The sequence below is a fragment of the Salvelinus alpinus genome, chromosome 26, assembly GCF_045679555.1.
Source record: "Salvelinus alpinus chromosome 26, SLU_Salpinus.1, whole genome shotgun sequence".
NCBI classification, from domain to species: domain Eukaryota; kingdom Metazoa; phylum Chordata; class Actinopteri; order Salmoniformes; family Salmonidae; genus Salvelinus; species Salvelinus alpinus.
The window spans coordinates 8,109,900-8,127,412 of NC_092111.1; the positions used below are offsets into that span (position 1 = coordinate 8,109,900).

General features: G+C 44.4%; 1 protein-coding gene across 2 annotated transcripts in view; it reads left to right on the forward strand.

Moving 5' to 3' along the window:
* The first annotated feature begins 1,030 nt into the window (after positions 1-1,030).
* The window catches only part of zmym4.1 (zinc finger MYM-type containing 4, tandem duplicate 1), a 32,698-nt gene continuing 16,215 nt past the window's right edge, over positions 1,031-17,513 (forward strand). The window contains exons 1-19 of one of the 2 annotated variants that reach the window (XM_071367444.1): positions 1,031-1,536; positions 1,884-3,858; positions 5,709-5,870; positions 6,071-6,126; positions 6,380-6,532; positions 6,716-6,767; positions 7,610-7,874; positions 8,057-8,246; positions 8,505-8,708; positions 8,978-9,128; positions 9,284-9,399; positions 9,588-9,758; positions 9,900-10,050; positions 11,215-11,387; positions 11,738-11,888; positions 12,782-12,916; positions 13,223-13,260; positions 16,886-17,021; positions 17,361-17,473. In XM_071367444.1, coding sequence (XP_071223545.1) covers positions 1,504-1,536; positions 1,884-3,858; positions 5,709-5,870; positions 6,071-6,126; positions 6,380-6,532; positions 6,716-6,767; positions 7,610-7,874; positions 8,057-8,246; positions 8,505-8,708; positions 8,978-9,128; positions 9,284-9,399; positions 9,588-9,758; positions 9,900-10,050; positions 11,215-11,387; positions 11,738-11,888; positions 12,782-12,916; positions 13,223-13,260; positions 16,886-17,021; positions 17,361-17,473 — 4,425 coding nt within the window. In that variant the 5' untranslated portion in view covers positions 1,031-1,503. The remainder of the gene's footprint in view (positions 1,537-1,883; positions 3,859-5,708; positions 5,871-6,070; positions 6,127-6,379; positions 6,533-6,715; positions 6,768-7,609; positions 7,875-8,056; positions 8,247-8,504; positions 8,709-8,977; positions 9,129-9,283; positions 9,400-9,587; positions 9,759-9,899; positions 10,051-11,214; positions 11,388-11,737; positions 11,889-12,781; positions 12,917-13,222; positions 13,261-16,885; positions 17,022-17,360; positions 17,474-17,513) is intronic. The other variant, XM_071367445.1, reaches the window with a different exon arrangement.

Sequence of the window (17,513 nt, forward strand, 5' to 3'; positions counted from 1 at the left end):
TATTGGCAGAAAGCTTAAATTCTTGTTTATCTAACTGCACTGTCCAATTTACAGTAGCTATTAAAGTGAAATAATACCATGCTATTGTTTGAGGAGAGTGCACAATTTTGAACATGAAAAGTTATTAATAAACAAATTAGGTACATTTGGGCAGTCTTGATACCAAATTTTGAACAGAAATACAATGGTTCATTGGATCAGTCGAAAACGTAGCACATACACTGCTGCCATCTAGTGGCAACAATCTAAATTGCACCTGGGCTGGAATAATACATTATGGCCTTTCTCTTACATTTAAAAAATGATGGTACAAAAGAACGGTTGATTTTTTCTTTGTATTATCTTTTACCAGATCTATTGTGTTATATTCTACTATATTCCTTTCACGTTTCCATAAACTTCAAAGTGTTTCCTTTCAAATGGTACCAAGAATATCTATATCCTTGCTTCAGGGCCTGAGCTACAGACAGTTAGATTTGGGTATGTCATTTTAGGCGAAAATTGAAAAAAAGTGGCTCATTCTTAAATTAAACTTGATCTGAAAATGTGGTCGGAGGGTGTGACGCAATTTTCAGAGCCACCGGAGGTATGCAGAGGCCAAATCAGCTCTATACCATATCGCAGTGCTCCTCTCAAATATTGTAATAATGTGGAGGGCTCCATATAGCTCCGCATTGACATGATTGGCGTGGTACATCCGTATAAATGCAAATATGAAAGGTCTGACGTCTGCTAAGGCACCATCAACAGTGAATGCTGTACCGCCACTTCAAATTTCAGAATGACCATGCAAAGGACAATGGTGTATCAGGCAGTGGAGCGATCTAATCTGCTGTGAAAGAGCGGATAGGTGGGCAGGCAGACCCTGTACTCCTGTTAGCAGCTCTGATTGGCTGTAACTGGGACGTTGGGTGATATTGATTGACAGCACTTATTGGGCGGGACTACAGGAAAACAAATTCTTCCATTGGAGAATATTAACAACAGCTCATTTTGGCACTAAACATCGAGTTTTTGCGGGGAAGTGATCAAGGTGCCTTTTTAAATTGATAAACGGAACAGTTTAGTATGGTTTAGAAACTCTGTTGTAGCTTGCTAGATGTCAAACAGGAAATGACATAGCCAGGTCTGCCATGTTTACGCAGGCGACGGATGTGTGTTGTGCGAGTTTCTTTGATGAGCTCTGCAGAGTGAAAATGCAAAGGACTTGACTTCTGTAAAGTTATAATTCACCGGCATTGGTATAATCGAAGTTAATATCTTATGCATGGCAAAGCTTAAGAACCTTATTCGGTAATTCAAATTAAGACTCGTTTTAGCTGGCTACATATCGTTGCTAGCTAGCTAGCTTTCTCCACAACAAGGAGGCGGGCGGAAGTAGCTAATGCATGGTAGCTAGCTAGTAAGCCTCAGTTCCGTTTTTAGTTTAGTGGACGTTGGTTAACCTATATTGTGAGTGAGTGACAATAAGAGCTACCCGACTTTCGCCGTTTCAAGCAAGCCATGGCTGAATCCCAGAAAGCGGACCATTCAGAGGTAATTTATGTTTTTGAATGAATACTAATGTTAGCTAGCTATGTCCTATTCTGATAGTTAACTAGCTAGTTAATTATGTCGACCCTCCCCTTCATTTCCCGCGCAGATTTAGTTAGCGTGAGCAAATCAGCAATCTAAAACAAACACTGCACGCTCCAACTTGGTTCTATTTGGTTCTCCCAAAGTTGGTATTTGATTGCAAGCATGAGTTAGACTTTTCCCTCAATAGCCATGACACTTGATCAATCTGTAAACTGGGGTCTTTTTCCTGGTCAGGTCACGTAGTAAGGGAAAACTCAGGGCACTACTTATAGGATCATTACTAATAGAATATTGACTTTCCTCAGCATAAAGGTGAGCCAGACAAAGCGACAGAGCAGCCATCTCAGGCTGGAGCATCAATGGATTCAGTGGACTCTGGAGCCTCACACAGCAATACAGTCTCGGCAGATGGAAACAATGGGGATGATGCTACCAATGCAGTCAGTGCATGTTCCTCCTCAATTATAGATGGGGCAGGGGATGCTGGTAATTCAGGACCTGTGAGGGAAACCGATGCAGAGGATTCACAGATGGTGGAAGAAACTGTAAAAACAGATGCATTGCTGACTGTGGTAGAAATGGACAGTAAAGAGGATTCACAGACGGAAAGAAAAACAGCCAGTGTAGATGCTTCACAGACGGAAAGAGAAACAGCCAGTGCGGATGTTTCGCAGACGGAAAGAGAAACATCCAGTGCGGATGTTCCGCAGACGGAAAGAGAAACAGCCAGTGTGGATGTTCCGCAGACGGAAAGAGAAACAGCCAGTGCGGATGTTCCGCAGACGGAAAGAGAAACAGCCAGTGCGGATGTTCCGCAGACGGAAAGAGAAACAGCCAGTGCGGATGTTCCGCAGACGGAAAGAGAAACAGCCAGTGCGGATGTTCCGCAGACGGAAAGGGAAACAGCCAGTGCGGATGTTTCGCAGACGGAAAGGGAAACAGCCAGTGCGGATGTTTCGCAGACGGAAAGGGAAACAGCCAGTGCGGATGTTTCGCAGACGGAAAGGGAAACAGCCAGTGCGGATGTTTCGCAGACGGAAAGGGAAACAGCCAGTGCGGATGTTTCGCAGACGGAAAGGGAAACAGCCAGTGCGGATGTTTCGCAGACGGAAAGGGAAACAGCCAGTGCGGATGTTTCGCAGACGGAAAGGGAAACAGCCAGTGCGGATGTTTCGCAGACGGAAAGAGAAACAGCCAGTGCGGATGTTTCGCAGACGGAAAGAGAAACAGCCAGTGCGGATGTTTCGCAGACGGAAAGAGAAACAGCCAGTGCGGATGTTTCGCAGACGGAAAGAGAAACAGCCAGTGCGGATGTTTCGCAGACGGAAAGAGAAACAGCCAGTGCGGATGTTTCGCAGACGGAAAGAGAAACAGCCAGTGCGGATGTTTCGCAGACGGAAAGAGAAACAGCCAGTGCGGATGTTTCGCAGACGGAAAGAGAAACAGCCCGTGCGGGTGTTTCGCAGACGGAAAGAGAAACAGCCCGTGCGGGTGTTTCGCAGACGGAAAGAGAAACAACCCGTGCGGATGCCCCACAGACGGACACAGCCCGTGCGGATGCCCCACAGACGGACACAGCCCGGGCGGATGCCCCACAGACGGACACAGCCCGGGCGGATGCCCCACAGACGGACACAGCCCGTGCGGATGCCCCACAGACGGACACAGCCCGGGCGGATGCCCCACAGACGGACACAGCCCGGGCGGATGCCCCACAGACGGACACAGCCCGTGCGGATGCCCCACAGACGGACACAGCCCGGGCGGATGCCCCACAGACGGACACAGCCCGGGCGGATGCCCCACAGACGGACACAGCCCGTGCGGATGCCCCACAGACGGACACAGCCCGGGCGGATGCCCCACAGACGGACACAGCCCGTGCGGATGCCTCACAGACAGTCAGAGAAAAAGTTGGTACAGATGCACCCCAGACTGTGGAAGAAATTGGCAATAGAAATGGTTCACAGACTAATGGAGAAACAGACATACCCCTGGACATGGGAGTAGTGGATGCTGACGATGAGATGGAGGTCAATGCTATCAAAGTGGAGGATGACCAGATGCAGGAGGAAGACAACTTGGAGGGGATGCCTGTGATAACGGCTGTGGAAGAGGGAGGCAACATGGATGCTTTTAGCAGCAACTCCCTGGATCATGGGGATGAGGTGGAGAAGATGGACACGGGGACAGACTCACTGACAGAGAATGAGGTAGAGGAGCCCAGCAAGACCGGGCAAGTGGAGAAGACTGATTCCATGCCTTCTATCATGGATACAGGTAAGAAGAGACTGCTGCCTGCAGCTTTTTGTTGGCTATATGGCCTTAGGATTGTCAATTGTTTCCGAAGTTTGCTGAATTCATTTCTTCAGGTTGGATTTGTTTGTGTTTTATGTGTGTTGCTACCCTAAACACTTTGTTTTCTTGCTTGGCACTCTACTCAAGGGGTTCTTAAACTTTTTCAGCCTGGGACCCAAATTAGAAATGTTCCTGGGAACCAAGCTCATGAAAACTATACATAAATATTGGTTCATTTCATTGCTGTTATGCCTAAAACAAAAGCAATATAGACAAAAACAAATAACAATGAAATTAAATATCTGTTTATTTCCACCTATTAAAAACACTCACGTATCTGTCTAGGTTGGAATGGTTGCTATTAAAATGCAATAAATAATTTTATTTCTGAACAGGAATAAACTGATTGACTACAACACACAGATGAATAACAGAACACACACACAGGCTTTTTGATAGTGCAACCCGAAGTAACAGTACAGATTAAAAATGATCAGGCTTACTGTACATCTTACTGTCTGTACAAATTATTGTTGAAAGAAAGTCTATGTTGGAACTGTTGCTGTTAAAATACAATACATATTTTTTTTATTCTGAACTAGAATAAACTGATTGATCACATCACACAGATGTTGACCAGAAAACACACACTGTCTTAATGAGAGCATGTCTATTCTGGGCTCTGTTTTTGACAGTCCAACACAGGTTGTGCTCAGCCTTGAAATTGTTTCTGTACTTGTTTTTTAAAAGTTTGTCAGAGTTGAGAACCCTGACTCGCATAGGTATGTGGTGCCAAACTGGACCAGAACATCTACTGCTTTCTCAGGCAGGCAGGAGACCTGCTATAGCTGAGCAACCTTGAACTGTGTGAGTGTGTTTGCCTCAAAAAGCATCTTCCTTCAATCAGTTTTTCCAGTTAAGAATAAAACATTATTGTATTTTAACAGCAACAGTTCCAACTTAGACTAGGTTTCAACAATTTCTACAGTAAGATGTACAGTAGGTCTGATCATTGTTCATCTTCATCTGTACTATCAGTAGCTAGCTTGCTTTGGCGAATGTTAGCTATTAGCTGTGTACAAGACCAGGGGATTGTTTTAAAAGAGAAACTCACATCTACTACTATGAGAATTAGTTAGTACTAGTACTCCCTTATTTCTGCTTATCATCACCTGTTTATAAAATGCCAACAATGCCTTGCTAGCTGACTTTTACACTGTCGGAGCGCTTTCCTGAAGCATTCTGCCCTGTTCTGAAAGAACTCCCTGGGTTTACCATCATGCCGTTTTATTAATTCTGTTCGTTATGAGAGACTCGTTACTAAGCACTTCCCCGCACAAAACACATTGTGGGCGCTCCTCGTTCTGAGTTTGTATGAAAGAGAGACACTCATCGCTGTATATGCTTTTCATGACGATTGAGCTCAGTCAGAACTTGTGGCTAGCATGAGTCCATTTGATGACCGCGGTGAGTGATGGAAAGTCGGTGGCAGACAGCGCATCATCTGCTGCTGAACGACAGCGCTGCATCATGTGTGTTGCGGAGTGATCTTCAAGGAGACTGCAGAAAAAAGTTCCGGTAAACCGCGAAGCACACGGGAATTTCCCTCACTCTCGCGCAGATGCGCTTGGCCAACTCAATTCCAGTAATGAATTAATTAAATAATTATACATTTTCTCTGACATATCGCGACTCACCATTAACAGGTGGGTCGCGACCCATACTTTAAGAAAGGCTGCTCTACTCCATTGCTACTGGAATGCCCCAGTGTCGAAAATCCTCAGAGTTCAAACATGTCACCTTACACACTATCCCACCTCTCAAACATGAAGTCTCCATAACAGGAGACACAGAGCAACCTGCTGAGGAGACCAGCTTTGAGAAGGCTAGCGGCTCGTCTCTGCCCATGGAGGAGGACCAATCTGAAGATGTCAAACCGTTTCACCCCAGGCCCACCTCCTCTAGCGAAGCTATTCACCCACAGAACAGTGAAGGTGAGAAGCCACAAGGGTCTGTCTTTGGAATATACGGTCTTTGGCTGCATAATGTTCCCACATGACGCGAATACCTGAATGTTAGTGTGGTCCTTCACAATATTCAGATGCTAATGAGTGCACTGCTATTCCTCAGTAATGGTTTTACAGTTTGTTTTGTTTTTTAAAATTCACACGCTGAATGACCTGTTGTTTTGCAGGCACTGACAGTCCTGCAGGGATGGAGAATGGAGTGGCAGGACAGCCAGTCAAAGTTGTGAGTATCCTCTCTCCGTCACAAACGATAAAGTGAATTAATGTCCGCCATAGAGACTAGACGAGCTTAAGCGTGGCAGAAATCTGGTCACTGCTTATGAGTGTTTAAGATTTCCAGGTGTCGTGAAGGCTTTGTCAGAATACCTCGGAAATATATGTCCTATAACCGCTCACGTTAACTCACATGATTCCATCTACAATTCTCCTATTGAATGTTACATGCTGTTGTTGAATGATCTCTGCGGTCGACCCAGTCTGCCCAGCCGGCAGCTGAGCCAGTGTCCACCAGCGCTGACACCATCTCCATGGTCAAGGTGAAGGATGAGCCCGTAGACGAGGAGTATGATCAGGCCCTGGCTCCAGCGGTCCTCTCAGAGGGCGTCAAGGATGAACCAGAGGCAGCAGAGGTACGGCATCTCTAAACTCACTGGTCCTCAGCAACGGTCAAGTCCTAGCTGGACATTTCTGTTGTGAGATACATGAAAGTCGTCCGTTGACTTCAATGCGTATAGTTCAAGCTGTGTGTGTGTGTGTTTTAATCCCAAGTCCTGTGTGTCTGTTAAATGTATGTCACCTTTTGTTATTTACAGGAGTTGAAAATCAGTAATGTCTTCTCTGTGGGCGGCTGCCCTACTACGAACGGTGAGCAGGGCACTTTAATATTTGTACACAACAGGACACATTAGTGGTCGGTCAAAGCTCTAAGCTATGTCTTGACCTGGCTGCAGATTTTTTTTTCTGAATCAGAAAGGGGTTTAGGTGGTGGGCGTGGCAGGGGGGCGTGCCAATGGGTGAGGTCGGCCTGTAGGCGCAGCTGAATTTTGGAGAACATTTTAAAGGCCCTTATCTTGGTGGTGTAGAGAGAGTGTTTAATTTTTAATTACATTTCCTGCAATTCTACAATTTTCTCCATGGAGCTGAGATACATTTTTGTAGTTTTAAAGCTAATTTCTTGTGATTATACATATTCTGCCATGGATGTGAGAACTTTGCAGTTTTAAATCTAATTTCCTACAATTCTATGCATTTTGCCATGGCTAATGCTGTGTTCTTTTGCTCAAACATAATATCAAAAATGAATACTGCTAAATAAATTGTATTTGTAATTTTAAATTCTCCTTCACTTTCTACCTCGTATTTTAGTAATTGTTAGTTTTCAAAGATTGTTATAAAAAAATATATAAGGCCATTATCTTTTCTACATGCTTTTATATCTGGTATTAGTCGTTTACACTGAAAGCGTTTTTAACATCCCCAAAATGTATAAAAAATACACTTTTTTACGCTGCTTGGCCTTATGCAAGCCCGCCCAATTATTTCCAATGCCAGAAAAGTCCCTGGGCTTTGGAGTTGATTTTTATAATCTACCGCAAGCTCTCCAGTAGCAAAACATGACTGACTACCACCTTACAGATTATGCATTTCTCACATCCCCCCTTCCCTCAATCCTCACCCATCCTTGCCATCCCTCTCTCTACTATTAGCCACATCCACGCCAGTGGCCGCCCTGCCCAAGACTGTAATGCCTGCCCCAGCCTCCTCCTCCATCCCTCCGCTGATCCCCATGGCTATGCGGGTGGCCTGCTCGGCCTGTAAGAAGGTGCTGCTGAAAGGCCAGACGGCCTACCAGAGGAAGGGCTCCTCGGACCTCTTCTGCTCCACGTCCTGCCTCACCTCCTACAGCCCCCCGCCCGTCGTCAAGATGACTGCCCCTGGCCCAGCCAAGAAACCCTGCCACTACTGCCTCAAGTGAGTCCTGCTGTTGTCGTGCCGATGGCGTATGTAGATAATGACTAAAGATTAGATAAAGGAATGTAAAATAAGAAGCCTTCTGACATTGCTAAGCTGTAATTTATTGTTCTCCTGGGAATATATTCCAAACGATTTACAAGGGTAAATTATGTTTTTATGAGCTTATCATCCCCCCTCAGGGAGATTGCTAACCCCAAGGACGTGATCACAGCTCCTGTGGACACCATGGGCACGGTGAAGGACTTCTGTAGCCAGACCTGCCTCTCCTCCTTCAACTTCAAGAGGAACTCTGCCGTCTCCACCCTCTCCTCCTCCCTGTCCACCATGACAGGGGCCGTCAAGTGCAGCATGTGCAAGAAGGCCTGCGTTGTAAGGGACTTAAGGTCTTTGAGCATTTCAGTGTGGTAGTCGCCTGAAGTAACAAAATTGGCAATATAAAGTTGGTGATGTCAGAGCTGACAAGGAAGTGAACAATTTAGATGAATTACACTTTTATAGTGGGCCGACGCCACAGAGATATATACTTGATATAATTAAGTATAAAACTGTACTTTTGCCTTTTCGTCTTTTTCCTGCACCTCTTCCATTGCCGTCTCAACATCTGCTCCTTGTTCTCTTCCCCCACAGAGTAAACACGAGGTGATCTTCCAGGGCAGCATGCACAAGCTGTGCAGCGAGGTGTGCTTTACGCGCTTCCGCTCCACCAACAAGCTGTCCATGAACAGCTGCCAGAGCTGCAACAACTACTGCTACGGCAAGGTCACCGTGCTGGTCGTGCAGGGGGTCAATAAGACCTTCTGCAGCGTCGGCTGTGTCACCACCTTCAAACAGGTAAGAATGGGATCCCTGAGATGCAGGTCACGCAGTCAGAAGAAGCCGTTGGACTGTAACTAGGGCTGTTTCCGGAAACGCTTACGATCTGTCAAGTCCTTGCTTCCACCGCCCTTGTTTTCTCAATTCCTCTCAAAACTCTCGGAGGAGGAGGTCCGAGGGAGGGACCTTGGATCTTCTCCTCCAGTACGTAAGAAGCATCTACCTGTAATTAAAGCAAGCAAAAGCAGTCACCCTCACTTCCTTTTGTGTTCGGTCTGGTTTTTCAGAAAGCTAAGAAGCCTGTGGCATGTACTATGTGCCGCAACTTCCGCTCACCGGTGGAGATGGTCGACAGCGCCGACTCTGACGGCAAGCTGGAGATGTTCTGCTCTACTGGCTGTGTTACAGCCCACAAAGTACAGACCGTCAGCTCCTCGGGTATAGTTAGGCTAGCCACCTCAGCAACATATATACACCTCACTGTCACAAACACGCACTCATTCACTCTCTCTGTCATTTATTCACTCACTTACACACTTGTTTCAAGCATGCACTCATTCATAACTCACTCTCCTTCCTTCATTTCAACCCAGGTGCTCGGGTAGAGTGCAACACCTGTGGTCAAAAGACGGTGCCCTCCTTCCACCTGGCCATGTCGGACGGCTCCATCCGGAACTTCTGCACCATGAACTGTGTCGTCACCTTTCAGGTAACACCTCCTCTGGGTTAATCCATTAGCTCAGTTGAATTAGGCTATAAATATTGACAAGACTGCAACTTAATGATTCCCATCGGCTCGGACACTTACTGTTGATATTTTACACCTCTTTTACCCTGCACTCTTACTCTTTGTTGTCCTGCACTGACACCACAATGTTATGTTTCTGTGGCCTGTAGGATCAGTTCAATAAGAGCAACACCCAGAGCCAGATTAATGTGGCCCCCAGCACAGGGTCCACAGCTCCGCCCGCTGCCCAGACCAGGGACAAGGTATCCCAAGGGACCAGACTGCCCTGCTTCCAGTGCCACCGCCTCTTCTCCTCCAAGCCCGAGCTCATTCAGTTCAAGGTACTTAAATGGTGTTTTCTTTCTCTGCCTCTATCCCGTCTCTCATTCTGACCCTCTCATTGTCGACCTTAACAGGTCGACAAAACTCCCTGTTAAAACTGCTGTGGAATTGATTGAATGTGTGTCTGCGCCACCCTACAGGATAAGATGGTATTCCTCTGTTCGGTAAATTGCTCTGAGGAGTACAGGAAGATCAACTACGAGATGGCACGCTGCGAGTACTGCAAGATTGAGAAGCCAGCCAAGGAGGTCAAGAGAATCAATAAGAGGGACTACACCTTCTGCAGCGAAGGTTAGGAGGGTGATGCATTCATGGTCTTTAACCTTTTACTGCAGTGGGCTAAGTCAGGGTCACACAGTGTTTCTTGGTAGTCTTAAACAAATCTACTTTGAAAAGAAAGCGTACACCTCACACACATGGTTATGGGCTTTTAAAAAAGGAGACACCTGTACCATGTCAGATATAGAGTTTAAATGTATTCCATTTTGAGTTTGCATCCCACTATTACACTTTATATACATCACAGAAGACTGAAATATAACAACCCCGTTTGACATTGAAACACCAGATTTTCTGCAGGTAAAAGAAAATGTTTATGAAGCCACTAGAGGGCGATTTGGTCATTTGACAGCAGGAAAGGGTTTTAATAGGTCTGCTGCCTAGAGGTATAATTTTTATTTATTTATTGGTTTCCTTTGTCATCATAACACAAAATAAGTTGACACCCCCAACAACTTTTATCATCACGACTTATGGATATCAGAAATGGGTATTAAGTATTTATTTGGAAGACTATACCTCCCTTGAGGCGTTGCAGTCTGACTTTGTTGAACCTGTGTCATATGAGGCGGAGCGTGACAAGGCGAGCAGAGAGTGAGGACCTAGAGCAGTGGGAGCGTCGAGTGGTTGATAGCATCGACAGATGGCAAGAAAGACCATACCGATCATAATAGAGATGTATTTATATATATTTCTTTCAGGTAGCGTTAGCTAGCGCTCGTCGGCTGTACTTGCGCCAAACCTCCGTTTTTCATTCGTAGCTTGTTCTCCATCTTTTTAAATTGTGATCCAACATGTTTTCAACACTTTTTAAATTTTTCATTTCCGTGACTGATCAAAACTAATTTTCTCATGCTTTCTCTGGTCTCTCTGCAGCAGACATAGTATAGTGAGCAATATATTTGGAACATCGAATCGCAATAAATTCACAGTATCAAATCGCAATACATATAGAATTGTGAGAATCGCAATGCATATCGTATCGGCACCAAAGTGTCGTGATCGAATCTTGAGGTCCCTGGCAATTCCCTAGTCATGTCATGGCTATCAGTAATAAGCATGACTTTTTTTATTTGGAAGACTATTCTGATCATCATAGTCGACCTGATAAGAATTTTCACTTGGTGTGCAAAGCTCAACTTCCCTGTCTTTGACCCTTCTCTCCTCCATACCCAGGCTGTAAGCTGCTCTACAAGCACGACCTGACCAAGCGCTGGGGGAAACACTGCAGAACCTGTGCCTACTGCGCCTCCACTGCGCAGAAGGCCGTCACAGGCCAGTACGGGGGAAAGATGGAGGAGTTCTGCTCGGACGAGTGCAAGTCCCACTACACCCTGCTCTTCTGCCAGGTAAGAGAAGGAACCACGCTAAGGAACTGAACAAGACACCTAGGGCTCAATGAGGCTCAATACTTAGGACTCGTCTCCTGTGCATGTGTCCTTTTCGTCTTACACACTGATCTGAAGATACTTACTTTTCTAGAAATGACATTCTGCTTAGATTACTGTACAGTTCTCTAATATTAGTGCAGGAGGGTGAAAGGTGGGGATAGGAAACCACGTTAGTTTTATGAGTGAATTAATTGAACGTGCCAAATGTTACATCCAGTATAGCAAGTGGAATAGCTGTTATGTGAGTTCTTATTCTATGAGGTACGCTCCAACTCGTATTTCTACATCATGCTTGTCTGCTCACTCAGGTGGCTAAGTGTGACGCGTGCGAGCGCCAGGGGAAGCTGATTGAGACCCTGCCGATGCTGGGCGAGGTGAAGCACTTCTGCAACCTCCAGTGTCTGCTCCAGTTCTGCAGCCTGCAGACCCAGAACCAGGGCAAACCCCAGGGCCAAAAGGGTAGGATTTATGTAATATGTTATAGCACATTGCAATGTGTCATCATGGGTTATTACATGTCATTATGTTGCCTGTCAAAGCTCATGTTTGAGAGGTACACAAATTGTCATAAAGACTTGGAGTCCCACCCCCTTTAACATTTGTGATAAAATAATAATTACTTGAGATTGTGTAAGAAGATAAAACAAGGAAATTATCACAACTATTTAAAAGTATCATATTAAACTCCACTGCAACTTTCTGTTCTGACTAGTCTACATCCCCTGTATATCACAGTAAAGACAGTCTACACCCCCTTAAACTTTTTTCACATTTTGTTGCATTAGTGTTATCGAAATATATTTAATTGTAATTTTTCGTCATTGATCTACACAAAATACTCCATAATGTTGAAGTGAAAAAATTTGTTTTATTTTATAAAAATTAAATAACTAAAATATATAGTTGTTGCATAAGTATTCACCCTCTTTGTTTAGGCAAGCCTAAATTTGTTCAGAAGTCAAATTTGGCTTAACAATTGACATAAGTTATAAGGACTCACTCTGTGTGAAATTTTAGGGGTGGCCTACCCCTTCCTTTTTCCCCCCAAGGAGACTCACAGCTGTACTCGCAGCCAAAGGTGTTTTTAACATGTATTTACTCAGGGAGGTGAATACTTGTCTAATCAAGGTATATCAGTGTTTTATTTTTCATTAAATTCTTTTTAGAAAGTATTTTGTGTCGATCGCTGACAAAAAAATGACAATTAAATCCATTTTAATCCCACTTTGTAACTAAATGTAATAAAATGTGATGAAATCCAATGGGGGATGTAGACTTTCCATAGGCACTGTATAATAATGACTGCAACATTTATCTCATTCTCTCTCTTTCTCTTCCACACATCTGTCCAGTGGCCATCGCAATCGCTCCATCCCCGTCCAATACTACCACTGCTACGAGTGTGTCTGATCCGGTCATCGCCAACGTAATCTCACTAGCCAGCTCCCCCACTGGCCAGCCCAACTACGCCAACACTTCCCTGCAAGGTACACACACACACACACACACACACACACACACACACACACACACACACACACACACACACTCTGTTACCAGTTACTCTATACACACAAGGTCTTAAACACTCAAGTTCAACCACAGAGGGGTTAAACCATCCGTAATCATCTCTTTGAGTATGTTTGAGTTGTCGTTGCTAATAGCATAGCCTGTTGACACCCATTAAGCTACAGGTTAATTACAGCTGATTTAGATTGAAAAATGATCTAATTAGCAGGCCTGACTGGCTGTGGTGTTTTTATACTGACTCATGCTCTGTTGCTTCATGACAGGGACTGTTCCCAGCAGACATGTGAAGTATGTTGGAAATGTAAGTTGTGCATATGCGTTCTTTTGTCTATATGTTTACGTATTATGCGTATGGGGGAGATTGTAACTTCCACTTAATTTGACTTTAATGCAGGAAAACTGAAATCGATTTGACCTCATTTCTACCAGCATGGCCCCTGTGCAACTAGAGGCGAAAAACGTCTAGATCACTTTTATTCCACCCTAGCGGTTGACACGGGAACAGGATTTCTCTGGGTCTTGCGGGTTCCACGGGATTCCGGCAGGAATGGGAGTGAAGTTCTAGAATCAAGTTCAGGACAGGATCGACAGTCCACAGGAGCAGGCAGTACCGGAATAGTTATAAACTTAGGTTGTAGAAATATGGAATGTGTGGAGCATTCCATTAAAAAAACTGTCTAGGCTAATATAGTTAATAAAATAAAAATCTATATATATTACAAGGTCATTTTCCCCCCTCCTTCCATCGGCTCAGTCTTCTGCGCCTTGCTCCAGTTATAGCTAGTCACTACTTTATCCATTGACTTTACCTCCGATGCACGTAGAGACATACACAAATGTCCATATCATGAGTTCATCCGACTCTGGCTAAGTAGAAGAGCTGCCTTTATTACCAACTTCTCGTAATGTGGTTGTCATCAGCTGTGTGTGGCACTGTGCAGGCAACTGTCTCGTGAGCGCTGAGCAGCAGCCAAATGGAGCAGTTGCTTTGGCTACTCGCACGCAGAGCGCACTATCGAGTTAGTGGATACTGACACTGCTCTCATGGCAGGTCTGCCAGTTTGGACTAGCAGAAGTGACTTTATATTAAAAGTTAGGAGAATTAACTTGGTAGGTTAGGATAATTAGGTTAAGGTTAGGAAAAGGGTTAGCTAAAATGCAACAATTGTCCCTGACGCGACTCAAACATATCTAGCTACAACCAGGCCTGCCCTGAGAGCGGTCTTGGATTACATTAATGCAATTCTGCACGCAGAGTGGGGGACAGACAGACTAGCAGCTAACAAAGGAAGTCATTTCTGCACGGGGCGGGAGTGATTTTTATCGGAACGGGAAAGTAACGTTCCGTGGTTATAGAACTGTTGCATGATCAGGACAGTAATGGGGGGGGATAGACAGGAATTACTTGTACTCCACACACAGACTCATACAAAGCTCTACCTGGATGGCAGGAAGCTTGGTCCCAGTGATGTACTAGGCCGTACGCACTACCCTCTGTCGCGCCTTACGATCAGATCCCGAGCAGTTGCCATAGCAGGCGGTGTAGCAACCGGTCAGGATGCTCTCTGGTGCAGCTGTAGAACTTTTTGAGGATGGGGACCCATGCCATCTGCATTGACCCTTTTTGTACTAGCTCTTTTGACTCATCACATACGCTGCCGTTGCTGTTTATCATCCATCCTGTTGCCTAGTCTCTTCATCCCTACCTATATCTACCTCAATTACCTCGTACCCCTCCACATCGACTCGGTACTGGTACCCCGTGTATATAGCCAAGTTCTCTTTACTCATTGTGTATTTATTCATTTTGGTGTTTTTTTTCTCTATTGTTGGGAAGGGCCATAAGTAAGCATTTCTCTGTTAGTCTACACCTGTTGTTTACGAAGCATGCGACAAATAACATTTTATTTCAAGTCGAATATTCACTTAGTCTGCATTTATACAGGTAGCCTAACTGATCTTTTTCCACTAATTGGTCTTTTGCCCAATCAGATCAGTTTTTTTGTGATTCATTTATTATGTTTCTAAAGTTCTTTTCATAGAATCTCAAAGCGATTCAAGTGCATAAAAAAAAAACAAGCACTATATCATGACAGGTCAACCAATCGAGCACAAGCCTTTGAAAGCTGCATCCTCTGAATATGGAGAGGGTCAGATCATGGCTTGACCGATGATGGTGATGTAGTCTGCTGATGATCTTTTAGAGGACAAGTCTGGGAACCAGAGTCTTAAAGCCACTGGACTTCTCTTCCTCTCTGTGTAGCGCCCACTTGGTTGATGCCTCAGCAGCTCTGGGCACCAGAAAGCTCCCCACACAAAGTTTAGAATAGTAGCCAGTCGTCCTCTCTAACAGCCCTCCGCTTCAGCACTGCTGTATTCCTCCCATTCCTCTCACGCTTCAGGCGACTCCTCAAATTGTGTTCTCAAAAGATGAGGATTTGCTAGCTAGGTGAAACAAAAAAGATGGTACTGTGTTCAGATGCATTTTTCAAACAAAGGCTAGCTAGCCAAGCCAAAAACGGTTAACCTGTCAATCTGTAAATCCGTCGCTCATAACCGCCAGATATACAGTACCAGTCAAAAGTTTGGACACACCTACTCATGACAGGTTTTTCTTTATTTGTACTATTTTCTACATTGTAGAATAATAGTGAAGACATCAAAATGATGAAATAACACACATGGAATCATGTAGTAACCAAAAAGGTTTTAAACAAATCAAAATATTTGCGATTCTTCAAACAAGCCACCCTTTGCCTTGATGACAGCTTTGCGCACTCTTGGCATTCTCTCAACTAGCTTCATGAGGTAGTCACCTGGAATGCATTTCAATTAACAGGTGTGTCTTGTTAAGTTAATTTGTGGAACTTCTTTCCTTAATGCGTTTTAGCCAATCAGTTGTGTTTTGACAAGGTAGGGGTGGTATACAGAAGATAGCCCTATTTGGTAAAATACCATGTCCATATTTTGGCAAGAACAAATAAAATAAGCAAAGAGAAACAACAGTCCATCATTGACTGAACATGTCTTAAAGTAATCTGTAAAATTTCAAGAATTCTTAGTTTCTTCAAGTGCAATCACAAAAACCATCAAGTGCTATGATTAAACTGGCTCTCATGAGGACCGCCACAGGAAACGAATACCCCAAGTTACCTCTGCTGCAGAGGATACCAGCCTCAGAATTTTCCGCACAAATAAATGCTTTACAGAGTTCAATAACAGACACATCTCAACATCAACTGTTCAGAGGAGACTGCGTGAATCAGGCCTTCATGGTCGAATTGCTGCAAAGAAACCACTCCTAAAGGACACCAATAAGAAGAGGAGACCTTGCTTGGGCCAAGAAACACGAGCAATGGACATCAGACCGGTGGAAATCTTTCCATTTGTGAGATTTTTGCTTTTTTTGCTTCCAACCGCCGTGTCGTTGTGAGACGCAGAGTAGGTGAACGGATGATCTCCGCGTGTGTGGTTCCCACTGTGAAGCACGGAAGAGGTGGTGTGATGGTGCTTTGCTGGGGACACTGTCTGATTTATTTAGAATTCAAGGCACACTTAACCAGAATGGCTAGCACAGCATTCTGCAGCGATACGCCATCCCATCTGGTTTGTGCTTAGTGGGACTATCATTTGTTTTTCAACAGGACACATCTCCATGCTGTGTAAGGGCCATTTGACCAAGAAGGAGAGCGATTAAGTGCTGCATCAGATGACCTGGCCTGGCCACCTGGAATCTGAAATATATTTTGATTTGTTGATCACTTTTTTTGGTTACTACATTACTCCATATGTGTTATTTCATAGTTTTGATGTCTTCACTATTATTCTACAATGTAGAAAATAGCAAAAATAATGAAAAACCCTTGAATGAGCGTAAATTAGGTTTGGCCTAAGGTTACTAACGGTCTGTCTTCATTGTGTGGCAGGCCAGCACCCAGACACAGGCCCCCCGTGCACCTCCACCCAGGGCTCAGAAGAACAAGGCCCTGCTCTGCAAACCCATGGTCCAGAACAAGGGCATCATGTGTAAACCCAACTTCACTACCACAGGGTGCCAGACAGGTACAACATCATACACACATGTAGCCTTTATACCACACAGTTAAATGTTTTTATATTTGAATTTATTTAAAATAAAACAAAAAAATAAAAACAAAAATAACATATGCAGGAAAGGTCAAAGAAGAGGCTTAAGGCACCTCCCCCTTTCAAATGGTTGTAAAACAAAACAAGTATTTAAAAAAAAATATATATTATTATTATTAAGTTGCATGATAAAAATGAATGCTTTATGATACAGGCCATTGAATACACACACACACGTGTAGCCTGTATATAGATATTCAGAGACACACTTTCTACTTGTATTTCTATTTATGTTGAAATTGTTTTTGTCCACAGATGATGATTTCCCCAAGGTGATCATAGTGCCTGTCCCAGTACCAGTGTATGTCCCAGTCCCCATGAACCTGTACACCCAGTACACCCCCCAGCCTGTTGGACTTCCCATACCGGTATGTTAACACCCCACATCTGGCACTACTTACCCTTCAC